General features: G+C 43.9%; 1 protein-coding gene across 4 annotated transcripts in view; it reads right to left on the reverse strand.

The window, feature by feature from the left end:
• Positions 1 to 10,092: 10,092 nt before the first annotated feature.
• Positions 10,093 to 20,206, reverse strand: part of TIAM1 (TIAM Rac1 associated GEF 1) — a 448,148-nt gene continuing 438,034 nt past the window's right edge. For all 4 annotated transcript variants that reach the window (XM_064380092.1, XM_064380091.1, XM_064380093.1 and 1 more), the window contains 3 exons: positions 18,839 to 18,926; positions 16,141 to 16,313; positions 10,093 to 12,514 (listed from right to left, as the gene is read on the reverse strand). In XM_064380092.1, the coding sequence (XP_064236162.1) occupies positions 12,045 to 12,514; positions 16,141 to 16,313; positions 18,839 to 18,926 (731 nt within the window). In that variant the 3' untranslated portion in view covers positions 10,093 to 12,044. The remainder of the gene's footprint in view (positions 12,515 to 16,140; positions 16,314 to 18,838; positions 18,927 to 20,206) is intronic.

Raw genomic sequence — 20,206 nt, forward strand, 5'->3', positions numbered from 1 at the left:
ACATTTCCATGTAGAAAGCATGACCATTTCTTAACTTATAAAAACAAGCTCCATGGCAGAGAGGGAACCCCTCTGAGGCCTCACCACGTGGTAACGGCAGCCTGGGATCCCGCTCCCAGGATTAGTGATATTGCTGGAGTCTGTAGATCAGAAACATAAGAGATTATCTTGGACCAGCTGTCTTCATAAGAGAGCTCTTCATAAATAAAAAGCAGACTGACTTTTCTGGGCTATTACAGAAAAATGGGCAAAAGAAGATAACAACTGAAGGGTAGCAAATATAACACCCCAATATATGACACTTTGGCATAAGGATTCTTTTTTTTTTTCTTTTTCTTTTTGAGACGGAGTCTCACTCTGTCACCCAGGCTAGAGTGCAGTGGTGTGATCTCGGCTCACTGCAGCTTCCGCCTCCAGGGTTCAAGTGATTCTCCTGCCTCAGCCTCTTGAGTAGCTGAGATTACAGGTGCATGCTGCCACATCTGGCTAATTTTTGTATTTTTAGTAGAGACGGGGTTTCACCATGTTGGCCAGGCTGGTCTCGAACTCCTAACCTCAAGTGATCTGCCTGCCTCGGCGTCCCAAAGTGCTGGAATTACAGGCATGAGCCACTGCGTTCCCAGCCTGCATAAGGATTCTTCTGAGCTGAAGGAAATTGAAAAGAAGCAGATGGGAGAAAAGCTCTCTGCCCTTCCCCTATTTGCCTAAAAGCAAAACATAGATTTACATCAGGGTCCCTCCCCTCCTCTGTGCCAGGAAGAGATGACGTCACAGCCTTAACCTGAAGATGGCACCAGAGGAATCTACAAGACAAACTAGGCTTTATCCACCCTTAGTTTCCTTTCAGCTCATTTGCCTTCCTACAATTTGCCACGCCTAAGACTGACGGTGCTTCTCCTTATCTTGTCACTTCTCTAAAGATGTATTGCTCTTTGCTAAAGTACTATATACACCAAAATTCTCAGCCACCTGTTTGACAATTACTCTTTCTCTGAGTTTTCTCCCATGTGTATATGAAATATACTTGTAATAAGCTTCTGTTTGCTTTTCTTTTGATAATCTGTTTTTGCTTACAGAGATCCCAGTTAAAAACTAAGAAACCCTGTAATCCCAGCACTTTGGGAGGCCGAGGCGGGTGGATCATGAGGTCAAGAGATCGAGACCATCCTGGTCAACATGGTGAAACCCCGTCTCTACTAATACAAAAAATAAGCTGGGCATGGTGGCGCGTGCCTGTAGTCCCAGCTACTCAGGAGGCTGAGGCAGGAGAATTGCCTGAACCCAGGAGGCGGAGGTTGCGGTGAGCCGAGATCGCGCCATTGCACTCCAGTCTGGGTAACGAACGAAACTCCGTCTCAAAAAAAAAAAAAAAAAAAAAAAAACTAAGAAACATAGAAAGAAAAATTGTTTTTCCTCCCACAGGTAGTCAATTACAATTTTTAAAACTCAGATATCATTTTTTAAGAGAATTTCAAGATCAATTGCTTAAGAAAGAGAAATATCAAGAAAACTCTGGGAGAATTCTCAAGTGTGTTCCATATAAAAATTGAGTGAATAATTTTAATTAAAACAAATTGTATATGCCCTGAACAAGATTAACGAAAATTTTTTTAAAAAAGAGAACAGTTGATGGAATTTCATGTGTGTTTGTACTATAGATTCCTTTCTGTTATAGGAGAAATCTGAAATTCAACCAGAAAAAAAAATTGTAGTAAATTTTTCCTATCTTAGCTAAGACATAGATTGTGGGTTTTAATTCTTTTTTAATTCCCAAACTGGGGTACTTCAGACTCAGCTATCTGAACATGAATTATTGAGTAATACGGCAGTGACACAGGGCTCACCCACAAAATTGCTAGTTTGAGTACAGCGTCCATATTTGCTTTAACAATCAGGCCAGGAGGGATGGCTCCCACCTGTAATCCCAGCACTTCAGGAGGCCAAGGTGGGTGGATCACTTGAGGTCAGGAGTTCGAGACCAGCCTGACCAGCATTGTGAAACCCCGTCTCTACTAAAAATACAAAAATTAGCCGGGCATGGTTGTGTGTGCCTGTAGTCCCAGCTACTCGGGAGGCTGACACAGGAAAATCGCTTGAACCTGGGAGGCGGAGGTTGTGGTGAGCCGAGATTGTGCCACTGCACGCCAGCCTGGGCAACAGAGCAAGACCCTGTCTCAAAAAAAAAAAAAAAAAAAAAAAAAAAGAAGTACTTTTGAACACACCTTCAGGGTAGCTTTTCTGATTTTTAAAATTCAATAGGAAAATGTTTACTTTTATTCTAATCACTTGGATCACTTTTAAGTCTAGATTGACTTTTACATATTTAACAGAGTGGTGCATAACTTTACAAGTGAATACAAAACCCTAATTAGAATAAAGGCATTTTTCAGCTTCTTTCTCTACAAATGCCAGTTTTCACTTGATTAGTCAAAACCTGAGCTAGAAGCTTCCAAAGCAAACTTGGCACCATCTCATCATCTCAGAACACTGAGAACATAGAGGCCCCGCTGCTTCCTCCATGTGGGCTAGGGGAGGGGGAGGGGGAGGTAGACACAGCAAGGTTGACCACTAATTGGTCACGTGCTAAAGTAGGTATTATTATCCCCACTGCAGAGGTGCAGAAAGAGACACAGAAGGATTGGTGTTTGGCCCAGGTTCACACAGCTGGTCAATGGAAATGTCAAGATTGAAGCACACACAGGGGTTCCACCCCAAAGCCCATGCACGTTCTCTGCATTCAGACTCCCTGTTCTCAACAGAGAGGGGAGAGTGAGAAAGCCCGGACTGCCCTCGAAAATAACCCCAACTTCTCAGCAATAATTTCCAATTTCTTCTCAGAAACTCCCCAAGATAATTTTGAAAATATATTCCCTCTGACAGTTAAATGTCATAAATAAATGTTTGATTATAAATTTAAGTAGTTTCGAAGAATGCACTGCCTGGCGATGGTAGATCATGGCGGTAATGGTCCCAAAAGAGTCCCACTTCTTCCCTGGATCCACGACGCGGGAGAGTTCCTTCCCAACTGGACACCCGGCTTGCTTTCGCCAAGGGTTATGGAAAGGAGAGTCAGGAAGAAGGCTGAAAATTGCTCGTGTTCTGGGGCTTGCTCTTGCTACTCTTTGGAACCTGTGGTCGCCATGTAAGAAAGCCTATGCTAGTCTACTGGTGGAAGAGAGATCACGTGAAGCAGAGACAAGCTGTCCCAGCTGAGGTTCCTAGACCAAGCAGCCCTCCAACTGACACATATGTGAAGCCACAGGGTGTGAGGACATGCAGCCCCAGCTGAGCTGAACCACCAGCTGACCACGGAGATCCACCAAGCCAGCCATGTCCAGAACCACCCAGCTAACCCCCAGATCCATGAACATTGTAAATGCTTGTTGTATTAAGCCACTAAGTCTTAGGGTGCTTTTGTTATCTAGCAACTGATACGTATTATAAATGTGATATTTTCAAAGAAAACTATTATGTCAGTTTTAATGTATCCAGTGTAACCAAAATCTCAAATCAATTTGATGCCCATCATCCATTTAAAAGATATATTTAGGCCAGGTGCGGTGGCTCATATCTGTAACCCCAGCACTTTGGAAGCCCAAGGCAGGCAGATCACGAGGTCAGGAGATCGAGACCATCTGGCCAACATGGTGAAACCCGTCTCTACTAAAAATGCAAAAATTAGCTGGGCGTGGTGGTGTGTGCCTGAAATTCCAGCTACTCTGGAGGCTGAGGCAGGAGAATCACTTGAACCCGGGAGGTGGAGGTTGCAGTGAGCTGAGATGGTGCCACTCCAGCCTGGCAACAGAGTGAGACTCCGTCTCACAAAAAAAAAAAAAAGATACATTTAAAAACTCAGTAATTTCATATCATTCCTTTTTTCTTTTAGCTCCATTTTATAATACTTTATTACCCTATCATACTTCTTTACAACAAAGATATCTACACAAATTTTTATGTTAAAACTTTTGGCATTTTCTATGACCATAAAGCTCCAACAATTTTTTTAAAAAATGATTTCTGGATTGTGTTACCATTGCAATTATTATTGGTACACAATTGATCAATATAAAAATGTATCAGCTAGGCACAGTGGCTCATGCCTGTGATCCCAGCACTTTGGGAGGCTGAGGTGGGAAAATGCGTGAAGTCAGGAGTTCGAGACCACCTGGGCTTGTCAAGACCACCGTTTGTTAACGGAGATCTTGTCTCTACAAAAAATTTAAAAATTAGCCCCAATGGTCATGGCATGTGTCTGTAGTCCCAGCTATTCAGGAGGCTGAGGTGGGAGGATTGCTTGAGTCCACTTTGAGGCTGCAGTGAGCTATGATTGCACTCCTACACTCTAGCCTGGGTGACAAAAATAAATCTCTCTCTCTCTAACATATATGCCAAAAAATATATATATATTAGAGAGATTGATTTATTTTATATATATAGTTTTGGCATTTCCTATGACCATATATATGGCCAGGTGCGGTGGCCTGGCCACCATATATATGGTCATAGGAAATGCCAAAACTTTTAACATAGAAATTTATCTCTCTCTCTCTAATATATATATATATATTAGAGATATATATTATATATATATATAAATTATATATATTATATATGAGATATATAATATATATGTTAGAGAGAAAGAGATAAATTTCTATGTTAAAAGTTTTCTATGTTAAAATATATACATTATATATATCAGCGAGAGAGAGAGAGTCATATATGTAGAGAGAGAGAGAGAAAGAGAAATATAAAAATATAAAGAATAAAATTTCACTGGAAATAATCTCTTAATGAAACGGACAGAGATTTTTATTAGTTCATGTATCCATTCAGTGGATCTGATTTGTAGCTAGACAGAGTTCTGCTCAATTCTCTTTCTGTTTTTCATTTTTGTAGATGCAAGCACAGAAAAGCCTTGGTTGAAGACTACTGGGAGTGAAAGGAGTTTAATTAAGGCAGTTTTATGTGTCACTCAATTCTCTGACCTCTTGAATTATATGTACCAAATCAGAGATATCATCTATAATTAATGATTTATCACCTGACGACCTGATTAGGTCCTCCTTCAAACTGATTAGGAGCAAATAATTAGAAGCCACCTGGCTCACCGAAGGATTAGTTCCCTGGTCGGTGGAGTCACTTTCTGAACACACCATCGCTCTGTGACCACTTTTTTGGTGTCCCAGAGGCTCTTCCCCCTAAGTACAATCCAGGACAGCTGAGAGGACTCTCTCTCTCTTTTTTAGTAAAATGGGAGCAAGATGACTCTGAAGAGAGAAGGAGGGAAGAGAATGTGCACTTTATCACAAGCACATTCCCGGGCAGATCAATTTTAGGAAAGGGCGTTTGACATTCAGTCTCTAGATACGGATTCCCCTGAAACCATCTGCGTCCCTGAACCCTTGGAAAGTCACATCTTGGTTCAAGGATCGTTGCTCTGTCGGGTCTGATGCACCTTACTCCAACTGGTGGCGAGAAACTCCCTGAGACCGGAAAGGGTAATGAAAGATCCGCCAGTCATTGTCTGATTCCCTGGTTTTCCACAGAAACGTATCTTGTATGCAATGGCTTTTAGTACAAGGTATCAAGATTTGTTTCAAGTGAATGACACTCCATCCCTACCTTGACTTTCTATCCATTCCGCAAACTGAACAACTCTGTTCCGGGAGCCATTACCACTTTCCCATCTGCTGGAGTCCTTAATGCCCGTCAGCAGGGAATTGGTCATGTACATTTTGGTGAACTATGACCATTATGATGGATGTGACCATGACTTACAGTGATGCAGACCTTTTTAGAATGTCATGCAAACATCTACAAATTGTATCATTAAGAGTAAAAATCAGGTTAACAAAACAGTATGTTAATAAAATATAAACTCATTTTTAAGTGTGTGTGCACATGCATACCCCATGCATATACTCAAAAAAACAATCAGTGACAATCAAATGTTACAATCTTGATTGAAAGTGAGAGGCTTATAATAACCAACCATTAATGTCTAAAATACAACGTAACAGCACCAGGCAGAACAGACAAGCACAGAGATGAGAACAGAACACAGGACATCCTGATTCAGACGTCAGGCATCGAACTCAGTAACCAAATCATTCTTGGGAGCAGCCCAGGAAGCCCCAGGTGGTGTTCAAGAAAAGAAATTAAGTATTGAAGTCAAAACGGATGAAGCTGGTGCCCAGAAAGGCAAAAGCAATTCCACTAGGGCCTGACTGGCTAAAAAATCGAACTTTGGCTTGATCTGGGTATGAAGTAGGTTGAAGAATATGGAAAAAAATTCTGAAGGATTGGCCAGGCACAGTGGCTCATGCCTGTAATCCCAGCACTTTGGGAGGCTGAGGCGGGAGGATCACAAGGTCAAGAGATCGAGACCATCCTGGCCAACATGGTGAAACCCCGTCTCTACTAAAAAAATACAAAAATTAGCTGGGCATGGTGGTGTGCACCAGTAGTCCCAGCTACTCGGGAGGCTGAGGCAGGAGAATTGCTTGAACCCGGGAGGTGGAGGCTGCAGTGAGCTGAGATCACTCCACTGCACTCCAGCCTGGTGCCTGGTGACAGAGCAAGACTCTTGTCTCAAAAAAAAAAAAAAATTCTGAAGGACTATGTGGTTCCTGATTTTTTTTTTTTTAAATATTAAGGACACTGGATTTGGTTTTTTAAAAAAGTGTCATACCTCCCCAACGTGAAAGTAGTTGACTGTATAGAAAGTGCAAGGTGTCCGCATAGTCTAAATCCCTTGTCATTTTTAATCCCAAGTGACCGCCTGTAATCTCAGCACTAGGGAAGCTAAGGCGGGTGGAACACTTGAGGTCAGGAGTTTGAGACCAGCCTGGCCAACATGGTGAAACGCTGTCTCTACCAAAATATACACAAATTAGCAGGGCAGGTGATCTTAGCTACTCGAGACGCTGAAGCAGGGAGAACTGCTTGAACCAGGGAGGCAGTGGTTGCAGTGAGCCGAGATCAAGTCACTGCACTCCAGTCTGGGTGACAGAGTGAGACTCTGTCTCAAAATGAAAATAAATAAATAAATAAAAGAAATCCTCAGTGACTAGACAACCGCAGAGGATCTACTGCACACAAGTTAGAAATCGCAAGTCCGGCTTGACAGCGGTGACATAAAGATGTGCATGAGTCACATGTCACTCAGGAACACAGTTGAGGTGGTGAACTCAGTGACAGTAGAAATGGACTTACTGAAACAGAATTTATAGGCTAAAAGTTGCTTCATGATGTAGAAAGAATAGACCAGAATAAACTCCATTGTCGACAAATGAGGTTTTCTACGGAATGCATTCTGTTGGTATATGGTTGGGGCAGGAAGGCATATGACAGGCAGAAGAATGGAAACAAAGTGATCCCAGGAACATGACCTGGGAGGGTTTCTATCCTGCACTGTTCAGCAGAAGACAGTAAATTGCCAACAGCATCCATACCCCACGTGTTTACAGAGGCCTTGCACATTCATGATTTGGGGTATGAATACTCCTTTTTCCTTCTTCCAACAATGACTTCCTTTAGAGAAGCCTAGGGGGATTGTGACACTGCATTTTTTTTTTTTTTTTTTTTTTTTTTTGAGATGGAGTCTCACTCTGTCTCCCAGGCTGGAGTGCAGTGGCGCAATCTCAGCTCACTGCAGCCCCACCTCCCAGGTTCAAATGATTCTCCTGCCTCAGCCTCCCAAGTTGCTGGAATTACAGGTATGTACCACTATGCCCAGCTAATTTTTATATTTTTAGTAAAGATGGGATTTCACCACATTGGCCAGGCTGATTTCGAACTCCTGACCTTAAGTGATCCGCCTGCCTCGGCCCCCCAAAGTGCTGGGATTACGGATGTGAACCACCACACCCGGCCGTGACACTGCAATTTCAGTATCACACATTCTTTACATAAGTGACTGATTATTTTGAGTATTTCTTTCTCTCCTTGTATTTGCACTTCTTCCCCCCAAGGTGCTCGATACTCCCTCCTAAGGCAACTGTCACAGTGGTTTCCTATCATGGAATAGGTTTGTGCCAAAAAGCAGAATTGCTTATAAAACTTGGGTATCAACAAAAAGTTTGCAAAAAACACAAGGTAAGGGCTCCCCGCTGCAATCCAGTTTCTCTGTCCTCATCCCCACAATCACCCATACACAGAAAAGGCAACAGCCCCTGGCTGGGAATACAGGCAGCAGAGCTCTGTGGAAGGGAAGGGACCAGAACTTGGGTGAGGCATCCTAGTAACACCCCAGAGACGAGACAGAACGCTGGGGACCCAGGCTCCTGGGTATGTAAAAGGAAACACTAGAGAGCCCTCCGGCCCGCATGAAGGAGCCTGTGGATGGATGGGGACATCGGTCGCTGCTACAGTTATCTTTGCAGAAGGGAGCACCCCACTCCCAAACCTCAAGAACAGAAAGGGAGAGGTAACCTGAGGATGTTTTCTGCAGCCTGGTGGCAGATGAGCCTGAGAACAAATGAAATGAGGCGGGAAAGGTTTGATGCTTCCTCTGTAGTTGACTTTGAGCACTCATTTCATCCGCACACACTGGCTCAGCTACTGGTGAGGAAAGCAGCCCAAACTGCTAAATCCATTTACACCGGAGTGCAAACTGCTGGAATGACTTCACGGAGTAGGTGTTAAAGCTGGCTCCAGTCATCCCCCAGGACGGATGCACTGGCTATGGAGAGAAATCTTTTTGTCTTAAAGATGTCTATATTGTTGCTGTAATGCCTGAACATACTGAAAATAAAGAGGAATGTGGTCCAAATCACTGCTCAACATCAAAATGTTTGAAGGCCACCAAACCAATGTGTCTCAAACATAAACACGGTTGAGTCATCAGAGGATCCTGTTAAGATGGAAGTTGTGGTTTAATGCCTCTGGGTGGGGCCCAAGTTTCTGCATTTTTCTTTTCTTTTTTTGAGACAGGGTCTCTGTTGCCCAGGCTGGAGTATGATCATATTTCACCACAAGCCTCAAATTCTTGAGCTCAAGTGATCCTCCCACCTCAGCCTCCTGAGTAGCTGGGACTATAGGTGTGAACCACCACGACTAGCTATGTGTTTTATTTTCTGTAGAGATGGGGGTCTCACTACGTTGCCCAGGCTGGTCTCAAACTTCTAGCCTCAAGTGCTCCTCCTGCCTCCCCATTTTCTGCACTTCTGACAAGCTCCTGGTGACACTGACGTTGCTGGTGTCAGGACCTGCACTGAGGGGCAAGTAGCGACCAGGCACCAGAGAGAGGCTCTTCTAGTGACAGGAGGGGACAATCTTTTCACCGAGGGCAGGGATGGATGGGGTAACGTTGATGGGGAAGTTTGTAAGGGACTCAGGAGGGTCAGATCTGGGGACTCTGACAGGGAGAGAAAGCCAGCCCGAGAGTGTATTTACCTTGTTTTGTGATTCTGTGGAAGACTCAGGCAGCAGGCCCCCGGTGATAAAATGTGGAGTGATTCTAGAGCTCGCTCAGGCCAGTTGGAGCTCTGCACTTCACCCCAATATTTTCACGGGAACCCCCCAGCCTGCTCCCATCAGGATAGGCAGGAGACTGGAAAAGAAACAGTGCCCAGTAGGGGAAACATTAGGTCAAGATGCCAAGCAACTGTAGTACACCCTTTTTTGTTGTTAAAACTTCAAGCTCTTGGCTGGGTGCAGTGGCTCTCGCCTGTAATCCCAGCACTTTGGGAGGCCGAGGTGGGCGGATCACGAGGTCAGGAGTTCGAGACCAGCCTGGCCAACATAGTGAAACCCCGTCTCTACTAAAAATACAAAAATTAGCAAGGTGTGGTGGTGGGTGCCTGTAATTCCAGCTACTCGGGGACTGAGACAGGAAAATCACTTGAATCTGGGAGGCGGAGGTTGCGATGAGTCGAGATTGTGCCACTGTACTCCAGCCCGGGTGACAGAGTGAGATTCCGTCTCAAAAAAAACAAACAAACCTTCAAGCTCTACCACAACAGCGTTCTCCTGATGATCATGAGTTATTTCCATGAACGGCATTCCCAGGCATCTTCTCCCATGGCCTCTCTCCCACCAACAATTCACACTCATCCTCCCATCCAAAAAGGCATAGAACCATCCAGACACTTTTCATTATTTTTATTGTTTGACAAGCATTTACAACGTTCCATTCATAGACCTAAAAACATAAAAATAGACCTTCTTTCAGCTTATAAAAGAAATATATAAGAACTTTTGACATAGACACGTTATGACCTTATGTACAAGAGACAATGGCACCCTCTCCAAGCACCAGACTTCCGAGTGTTTTCAGATGGATGTGTTGCACTGGGACCAGTAAATGCGACGATTAGAAGCCTCTGCTTCCGTTTTCCATCTGGACGCAATCGAACCGGAGATGATATGGAAAAATGCAGTGATACAAAGGGTATAGAAACCATTCTAAAGCTTTTTAAGAAAACCAGAAGATATAGCAAAAATTTAATAGAATAAAACTTTCAAAAGATCAAGCTCAAAGCCCTGGAAACCCGAAAGGCGGGGGGAATACGGGGTGGGAAAGCGGGAAAAGCAGGCAGAGGCACAAGAGCGTGATGTTCTGAACTCTCTATTGTCTGGAAATATAAAGTCATAACTGATCTTTATAAAATATAACTCCTAAAGCTACTATAAAATTCAGGTTTTTAAAGTACCTATTGATGTGTCAAACACCAAATAGATATTTTCCCCAAAAAGAAAGTTTTCATAGTATTTAAACCCTTCTTAGGAAGTGGACATTGTGAGATGGGAAAAGAAAAAGCTATAAACCTTTAAAAAAAAATTGAAAGTGCTATAATGTGTTTTTCTTCTTGGTATTTGGGTATCTGTTTAGACCGTTAACGTTTTGAGCATGTTTACCCTGTTTTGTTGGCATGAAGAATGTGTTCAACACAAGAGATGTTTTTAAAGAGGTTTTCTGTTAAAAGGTTTGGTTATGGACTGTCAGGGAAGGGGAAGGTAATCTATGGATGAAGATGCAATTTTGATGGAAAAAACCAATGATCACCATGGCAACCCCATGAGAAGGAGGCTCCCCTCCCTGCCATGTGCAACAGACACACACACCGCCCACTTGGGTGTCATGTTTAATCCAACCAAACTCCCGTCTCAAATATAGATTCAAACACTAAAAAAAAAAAAAAAAAAAAATTCTGCTTCTTGGAAAAAAAAAGTGTATCCTTAGCATGAGCTTGTTGGCCTTTCATATATAAATATAAATCCACCACGCCTCACTCTCTCTGTAAAAGGTTATATCCTCATTTTTTAGGCTCAGGGTTACACTAACACTGTAAAATTCTCATCTATTTGTGCCCCTGTATCTCAGGTAAAATACAAAAAATAGTGTTTCTTTTCTTTCTCTCAAGTGATAAATTTGGATCTCTTTCCAAAGAGTTTGGCATCTCTATAATTCTATGCAAAACTAGAGCTTCCGAACACGGACATACAGTAAGACCAGCCATAGACCAAAACAGGAAGAAAAAGAAAAAGGCTCATTGAAACATGAATCGCCACCCTCTCCTCACACATTCTTAAAATACACAGAGATTCTCAGACATGGAAGAGGGAAGGGTACAGTCAGACACTGCGAGCTGTACACGTTTCGTTTCATTTTGTGTTTGAAAGTGGTTTCCCCGACTAGGAGACTGACTTCAGATAGAAGGATCGTGTGTGTGCTACTATCCCTTAAATTAATCTGTCGTACGTACGTTAACTCCTGGGGGTGATTTGCTTTCCAGTGCTATGGAATCTTTTTTCTTTTAATTGTTCAGGCCCTGATTCATTGAGAATAAATAAAAGCCCTTAGTAACTATACAGATGATAGGACTCAAGCTTATCTGGGATTCTGAGCAATTCTTTCTGATGTTGTTGTTGAAAATGACGAAGCTGGGTGGCTACATGGCTTCAGGACCAAGTCAGCTGCCAAAACCGTGTGTGCAAGAGCGCGACCTAAGGGGACATTCTTGTCGACGGTACGGGAGGGTGGGCAGAGTTAGGGCAGGAAGTATCTACACACATTCTCTACGGGGCAGGGCACACAGTCAGATCTCAGTGTTGAGTTTCCGGGAGGGGGCAAAGTCTTCGCGCCTAACCCAAATGACTTCCTCACTTGCGCTTTCCAGACCTCCATTGATCCCCGACAGGGCAGCTTGCTTCTTGAGCTGTGCCATGCGGGACGCGTGACTATCCAGGGTTTTCCGGCCTCTTTCCCGCTGACTGATGGAGGCGGCCTGAAGCCGCTCCTGCAGGTCTCTGTCCACTGAGGCGCCCTTCACGGACTCACAGAACTCATCATCGTCACTGAGGATGTCTGTCTCCTTGATGTCATCTTGCTCCTCATACTGAGCAAGATCAAACTGCTCCTCTACCCATCGGTCAGTGTCCCCGCCACCGGGGGGCTGCTGGGACTCTTTCTCCGGGCTGCTTGTGGAGACGGCATCAGAATCAATGGTAAACCTGTTTCGAGCCAGCCGCCGCCTCCTCCTCCCAAGAGACTTGCTTGGGGCAGACACTGCACACACACACAAAAATATAAAAATAAAACCCCCACATGCTTTATGTGAGATGAAAATCCAGAAAGCAAAGGACAGGAGAAAATAAAAACCTCAACGGTATGCACTGAATGCCTTGATGTCTTTCGGGGCTTAAAGTCTAGATATCACCCGTGTGTCCTGGAGTGTTTACCTTGTCGAGGTGTCTGGACTTAGAAGATGTCCCAGCAACTGATGGAGGGGCAACAGGGAACCGGGGCACACAGGAGAGGTTGAAGGTTATGGGCAAAGGGGAACTCAACTCCCTCTGAAATAATCTACTGTTCTAACCTGTGCACCTAAGAGATGGATAACACAGACTGCAGCTGCTCTCGAGAGACAGTCCACTGATTTGGGGATTAGTGAGTCAGTGTCCTCAGCCCCGGTCATGTCCCATGGCCCAGTGCTATGAAGATCCCCCAGGGTTGTTTAGCTGGAATAGGTCTTTAGTAAGGTTGGGGGTGCATCTACGGTTTTGCTGTCTTTGTAGAAAATGCCCCTGTGCATCAGGGAGGCAGAGGCACTGGTCCAAGTTACTTGTTTTCTGGGAACTTGAACGTAACATTCCTTGGGATCTGCAGTTAGATTAAGGGCACATCCCTCTTAGAGAGCCCTGAGAAAAAGAGTGGCTCTCAAAGACACGGAGTCTTCAGTTACGTCCCCGTCTTCTTTCTGACAAAGTCCCACATGAGCTCGGAGGCTAAGCAGATGTGAGCCTCAGTCTCCTCCCATTACATTCTGTGTATCGCTCATTCTCCTACAGAGCAATTAACATATCTGTGCCTCAGTGGAATGAGAAATAAAACACCAATGACACCCAAGCAGTTTGATCAACAAAGCACTGTATAAAGTGACGACTAGTTAAGAAGAACTCATTCTTTCACCTACTGCCCTCTAGGAAGCCAGAATTAAAAATAAGTGAACAAAAGACACCATCCAATCAAGCCAACAAACAGTCCCACCACACGCATACACAAGAGACCGCTCACAGGGAGGGCTGCTGCTTCTCCCTTGAGAGTAAAGCAGTTATTACGTTAGACACGAAAAGGCGAAATGCGACACAGGCTTTCCAGAGGAGGCGAAGAGTCTAAATGCCAACCGGGAGCTGCCTTCCTGAAACCTAAGCCCCAGAAACCGTCAAATTGCTTCAATGCTGCCAGAAGATGCCTCGCCTGCATTACCGCCAGATGCAGCCTTGTCTTCACACACAGCAGGCACAAGGTTAGAGAGCTCAACCAGGGGCTGCACTGGCTCCCACCGCAGCTATCCTCCGCCTCGGACCCCTGTGTGTCCATCACTATTCCTGAGTGTTCTGCCATCTTAAAATGTGGAACAAATGGACACTGCTCTTGTTTGAGGATAGGAATAAAAGCTATTTCCAGGCAAAATGGAAAAAAGAAATAGAAAAGAGGAAAAAATACCACCGACTTCTATTGAGAAGAGACAAAAGTTCTTGTTCGCTTTTATCTCAGAACCAGCAAAACACGGCATCCCTCTCTGCAATCGCTACATTAGAATGACCCCAACTCAAAGCTACTGGAAGTATCTGTTAATGGCTTCATGCTGAAGTATCTAGGGGTCAAGTGTGTTAATGTCTACATCTTTGAAATGTGGCAAAGATAAGATAAGGTGATGGATGACAGATGGATTCTAATAGATGAGTGATAATGAGAATACAGAAAAATCTTATAGAATACAGATGGTAGGTATGAATTCTTTCAGAAATTCTGTAAGTTTGAAAATTTTCATAAGAAAATAGAACAAAGAAAAAATTTTTCATTGGGTTATTGGCAGCCGGACAGTACTTTAGGGTTAGTATGGAAGCAGAGTATTCAGCTTTACTATCCTAGCCAAACAGAACAAAGGGTGAAATCAACCACCTGAGTATTCAGGACAAAGCATGAGTATTGTCCTTAGTATGCTTAAGAACCCGGCTACCATTACTGGGTTCTTGTCAGTCTTTTAGGGATGCAATCTTTGACTATTTCCAATGCTCCCTGTTAAGACTGACCAGCTACTGCTGTGCTGATCTACTCAGGCACCATTTTAAAATCCTCTAACAAGATTCTGAGGATAGCGAGGTGCCTCCAAAAGCAAAGTGATACAGACTTTCTTCAGCCAAAAATGAGCCATCAGGCAGAAAAATCTTTCAATCAGCGAGATCCAACAGGCTATGACATCAAAGCTTTCTCTCAGTAATCATGATGATGGATGATGGTATCAAATTGCAGGCTGGTTTTGTTTTCTTTCCAAATGGATCTCAGCAGGAAAACTTCTGAGTGACAGACTAACCATGCTTAGTTTCAAAGTCAATGCAGCTCTGAAGTTCGGTTCATTGATTAACAACTGAAACAGGTGAGTTCCCTGAGGTTGAGATACATATTCCCAAATCTGTTTAAACATTTCCCTGGCAAGCAAGAGGGGCGGGTAAGACAAATCCAAGATAAAAATCTCTAAAATGAGTTAGAAAGGATCAATAAACTATTCTTCCATGGGACCCCCATGAAAAACTGCAGATACGGACGGACGCAAGACTCTTAGGATACCTCGGAAAACCTCACAAAGTGCTGGGTGTTCATTGCACTAAGTTTTCAATAAACATTTATCAATTGATTGGAGGGGAGATTCACAATAACTAGTCCCCTAACATTAAATTTAAGGTGCTTAAACAATGTAATATCCCACGTCAAGCCAGGTAGGTTTTGTCTATGAAAACCTTCAAGCATTCTCACTTCTGTCCCTGCCTTGTCAACAGGTAGAATGGTCATGGGGACAAAGGCCAGAAACCTTCTGGCAAGTGCAAAGGGGGTCTCTTTTAATGAAATCCTCCCTGCAAAAATTCTGGGCTGCCTCTTAAGAAAGGTGTGATAAAAATGTTAGCATCTTGGTCATTAAGTCCCTAAGTATTCTGAAAACAGCTTTCTTCCTACATAAATTTTGTTGCCATTTATAGGTGGTAGTATTTATTTTACTTCTTCACTGCTCCACTGTGATGGATTAAGTCCTAACAGAGTATTTAATTGGGATCATTTAAACTCTAGATTCTTTTTTTTCCAAGAATAGCTTGAGGCTTCTCCAAATTCACATGGTGACTAAAAGTTGCAGACACAAGGCAAGGATAAAAACTGGAACTGTCATGTGGGCTCCAAACCTAGAATCCTTACTGCTGAGAGCAGGCATTGCTGGGCTGCCAGACCGTGAAGCCACCCTGTTCTCAGAACAGAGGGCTGTGACCCTGCTGATAATGTGACACACGGCTTTCTGCTAGACAAAGCTGGCTGTCATGCAAAGCAGCAACTCTCATTCTGCAAGCAGGCTGAGACAGCCTTTCCAGAAAGAGGATGTGTCAGCTTCCCGGCTTGGCGAATGAGAGAGGAGCTCACCAGCCAAAAGGAGAAGGGAGGCAAAGGGAAGCCTGGAGGGAGGGCGAGAGGAGACACCGGGAAGGAGGCAAGGGCAAGGAACCTCACACCAGGGAAGAACCACCTCCTATGTCAGCCCCCACCCAGCCACACCTCACCCCCACTCAACAAGGAGGTCAAGCTCACTGGATTCTACAGCGGAGTGGGGGTAACGGGGATCTTGAACGTCTGAATCCCCACAGTACCTGCCCTGCTCATGGCCGGCCTGGCCCCCTTCAGTGCACACAATCTTTTGCCTCCAAAAGGGACATATTGCTGGGATGAGGGCAGGCTCTCGGTTTTGAGGAGCTGTCTTCTATGCTTATCACGCAGGACTGAATGCACAGCCTTCAGGAAATCCTTTCGGCTCTCTGGGGAGCTAGGAAAAGAAGATTTGCACATGTTAGAGAACCAGGGCTTAACACATGGGGAATGTCTAAGGTTATCAGGGGTAACCAAACAAATATCCCTCAGGGCCAAAGGCTAAAGACTGAGGCCATGACTCCAATTTCTGTGCTGAGCGGTGATTTCACAGCCAGGGATAAACAGCACATAACTCCTTTCCCTTCATGCTTTGGGATCCATCTCCTGCTGCTGATGCGGGGCAGAGCAGCCCATTAATGAACAGACCTATGGACAGTGGGAGTTTGTACCAAGAAGCTGCCAAATTCTGCTCCTGGCACTTAAGGCAGAGCTTTTCATTGTAAAATGTTTTTGAGGGCAAATGAACCATAAGATTTGTGTGGCTCTGCAGAGCACCCAAAGGCTGACATCTCAACGTTCCTAATGTCCTCTAGGGCTCAGCTCCCTCCTGTTCAGTATCAACGGTTCCCATGACACATTTCAACATGTAAATATTGAGGCTGTATTTTTTTTTTTTTGAGACAGATTCTCACTCTGTCACCAGGCTGGAGTGCAGTGGCACGATCTAGGCTCACGGCAACCTCCGCCTCCCAGGTTCAAGCGATTCTCCTGTCTCAGCCTCCCGAGTAGCTGGGACTACGGGCATGCGCCATCACGCCAAGTTAATTTTTGTATTCTTAGTAGAGATGGGGTTTCACCATGTTGCCCAGGACGGTCTCGATCTCTTGACCTTCCAAAGTGCTGGGATTATAGGTGTGAGCCACGGTGCCTGGTCCAAGGCTATGTTGTTAAGAACTATGGGCCCAGGCGGGTAGATCACGAGGTCAAGAGATCGAGACCATCCTGGTCAACATGGTGAAACCCTGTCTCTACTAAAAATACAAAAATTAGCTGGGCGTGGTGGTACATGCCTGTAGTCCCAGCTACACGGGAGGCTGAGGCAGAAGAATCGCTTGAACTGGGGAGGCAGAAGTTGCAGTAAGCTGAGATCTCACCACTGCACTCCAGCCTGGGTGACAGAGCGAGACTCCGTCTCGAAAAAAACAAATGCTTCCTAGGTGAGTTATTTTTCTTGTTTTATTCCCAATATTTTTACCCAGGTAAGTTTCACCTGGTATTCCTTATTAACAGTAAATATGGCATCCATGTAGGCAAGCTTAGTAAACCCTGTAAATGTTACCAACAGCATTACAAATGGATGAGCCAAAATAGATGGTAAAGGTGGTGCTCAAACCCCACGTGGTTATACAAAAAACATCTCACCTGTAGTCCTGACAGCTTCCCAGGGATCTGCCCTTTGTTGACCTCTGTCACCCAACACAGAGAAGTGATGTAACAACACAAAACATGGGTTTTGACGTTAAACCCACCATTCATTTTCTTTTCTTTCTTTTGAGACAGAGTCTCGCTCTGTCACCCAGGCTGGAGTGCAATGCATGATCTTGGCTCACTGCAACCTCCACCTCCCAGGTTCAAGTGATTCTCCTGCCTCAGCCTCCCAAGTAGCTGGGATTACAGGTGCCTGCCACCATGCCTGGCTAATTTTTGTATTTTTAGCAGAGATGGAGTTTCATCATGTTGGTCAGGCTGGTCTTGAACTCCTGACCTCAAGTGGTCCGCTTGCCTCTGCCTCCCAAAGTGCTGGGATTACAGACGTGAGCTACCATGCCCAGTCCCAGTATTCATTTTCTATAAGGCCTTAGGCAAGGTGCCATCTCTGAGCCTTGCTTCCCCATTTGTAACCTGGAGTAATAATAGTATTAAGTTGGTGCACAAAATAATTGCAGCTCTTGCCACTAAAAGTAATGGCACTTTTAATCACTTTTAATGGTAAAAACCGCAGTTTCTTTTTGCACCAACCTAATACCTTGGTCTGACTAAATGAAATAATGAATGTAAGGTGCTTAGCATATTTCACATTTGGTATATGTACCTTCTTACTACACTAGCATGATAAAATATTGTTAACAATCATACAGTATTGATTCTATTGTCTTTTATAGGTAATCCATAGTATATGAGTACTCACTGTGTGGGGTACTAGGTAATTATTGAGTAAATCGCTGACTGTCTATGATTAAATTAAAGCAAGATTAAATATGGGGCATATTTAAAGCCAAAAACATTAAATGTCATCTGTTGGGGTCATTCATCTCATATTTTTAGAAAAATAAAAGAATACATTGTATATGGGAGAAGATCTCAAATTCTCATGGAGGAGGGAGGGGAGAAGAGAAGGGAGGGAAGAAAGAGGGCAGCAGGGTAGAAGAAAAACCACAAGAAATAAGTAGAACCCCACATCACGAGCCCAGCTTCCCCTCAAGACTGCAGGTGATCAACACAGGCTGTTCTCAAAATGAGCAGGAATCCCGGTAACACCTTCCCACGCTGTCACCTCCTCCCAGCTGACTCTCCATTTACTGTATCTCAGCAATGTTATAGTTCAGTGTACCAAACATTAAAACATAACACGATGAGACCGCCATCTCGTTGCCATCTGCAGAATGGAAACACGGCCTGGACTTCACAGGCGCAGCTCACCTGCAGCACAAGTGGAAGACCCTCTCCGGCCTCCCTTCAGACTCCGATTTCACATGGACAATTTCACACACGGCATTTGCCTCTGCATCTAAAGAAATGAAAGCAACAATGAATCAGGGTATGTTTCAGACGGGTTTATTTACATGGTTGCAAAAGCATTTTCCAGCTGTGAGAGAGGATTCATAATGCAGAACTGTACAAGATCGAAGACATTTTCCTACTATCCCACGATCTAAAGAGATGAAGCAACTGAAAAGCTTAATGGATGCTAAGAAGAGAACGCCTGGAGAATTTCCAGTTGCTAAAATCTTCTAGATGGTCTAAAAGGCCAATCAGTCAGTCATATTGACTGCACTCACCCTTTCAGCCTGCAGTCTGTTTAACTGAACTGTGCATTTCAATTAAATGATTAGTTGTTTTGGCAACAGTTGTACTAAATGGAGCCAAAGCCTCCTATGCGGATTTCATCAGGCCAGGGATGACAGGTGAGCCCTTGCTGTCTGTCAAGGGAGCCTTCCCCCAGGTGGCTGGGCCTAAAGCCCTGGAGACCTAATGGTATTTCTCATCCCTAGCCTTCCCATGGGGTCTACTTTGAACACAGCAGAAATGCCAAGAAGGTAAGGAGCAATTTTAAAATAGTTTTGAAGCTCTGCAGTGCCTATAATAGCGCAGTACTTTAAGTCATGAATAAAGTGTTTGTGAAAGGAACAATTAACTGCAGACATCCAGGCTATACATTGTGAAGTCTCACTTTGATCCAGTGCTTTAGAACCCTGGTCACAAACCCTCACTGCGGTTGCATGATTTAGCCTTAACCAGAATCTATCTGCAAAAAATTTTACAAACTTTCCCAGACTGAGATGAAAACGCAGAAATTCCACATTCTGATTCTCCAATCCACTAAAGTGGATTTCATAATGAAAGACATCTTGACTAGTCTCTGCAACTCAACTAAAATGAGCTTTTATCTTGATGATTTTAAACTTGACTCGAATGAAAAACAGAGGGCGAGAATGGAATGTCATGTCACAAAGATGGCTTTGTCTTCAAAATTTAAAGTCTTTATGTGTTTACTCAACACAGGCAAAATTCCTGGCTTAGACGCTGTCAGTTTGCTATAGAAATAAACTTTATTTATAAAGCTGGCACAAAGAAACAAAGCAATCAGACAGTTCATAACTTACGATTCTAAAGTAAGACATTAGTATTTATGTGCTCAAACCTCAAAATGCTACTTGTAGCTATCCTAGACTCACAACTTACAGGTGCCTGCAAATTCACATGGAAATCAATTTTGCAAGTCACATCATAAGTAAAAGGGCATCTGGCAAATCACTGCTGGAAGCTTAGAGAGAAACCTTCTAAGAC

The sequence above is a fragment of the Aotus nancymaae genome, unplaced genomic scaffold (genome assembly GCF_030222135.1).
Source record: "Aotus nancymaae isolate 86718 unplaced genomic scaffold, 86718_ANA_hifiasm-v0.15.2.pri h1tg000022l_1, whole genome shotgun sequence".
Classification (NCBI taxonomy): Eukaryota; Metazoa; Chordata; class Mammalia; order Primates; family Aotidae; genus Aotus; species Aotus nancymaae.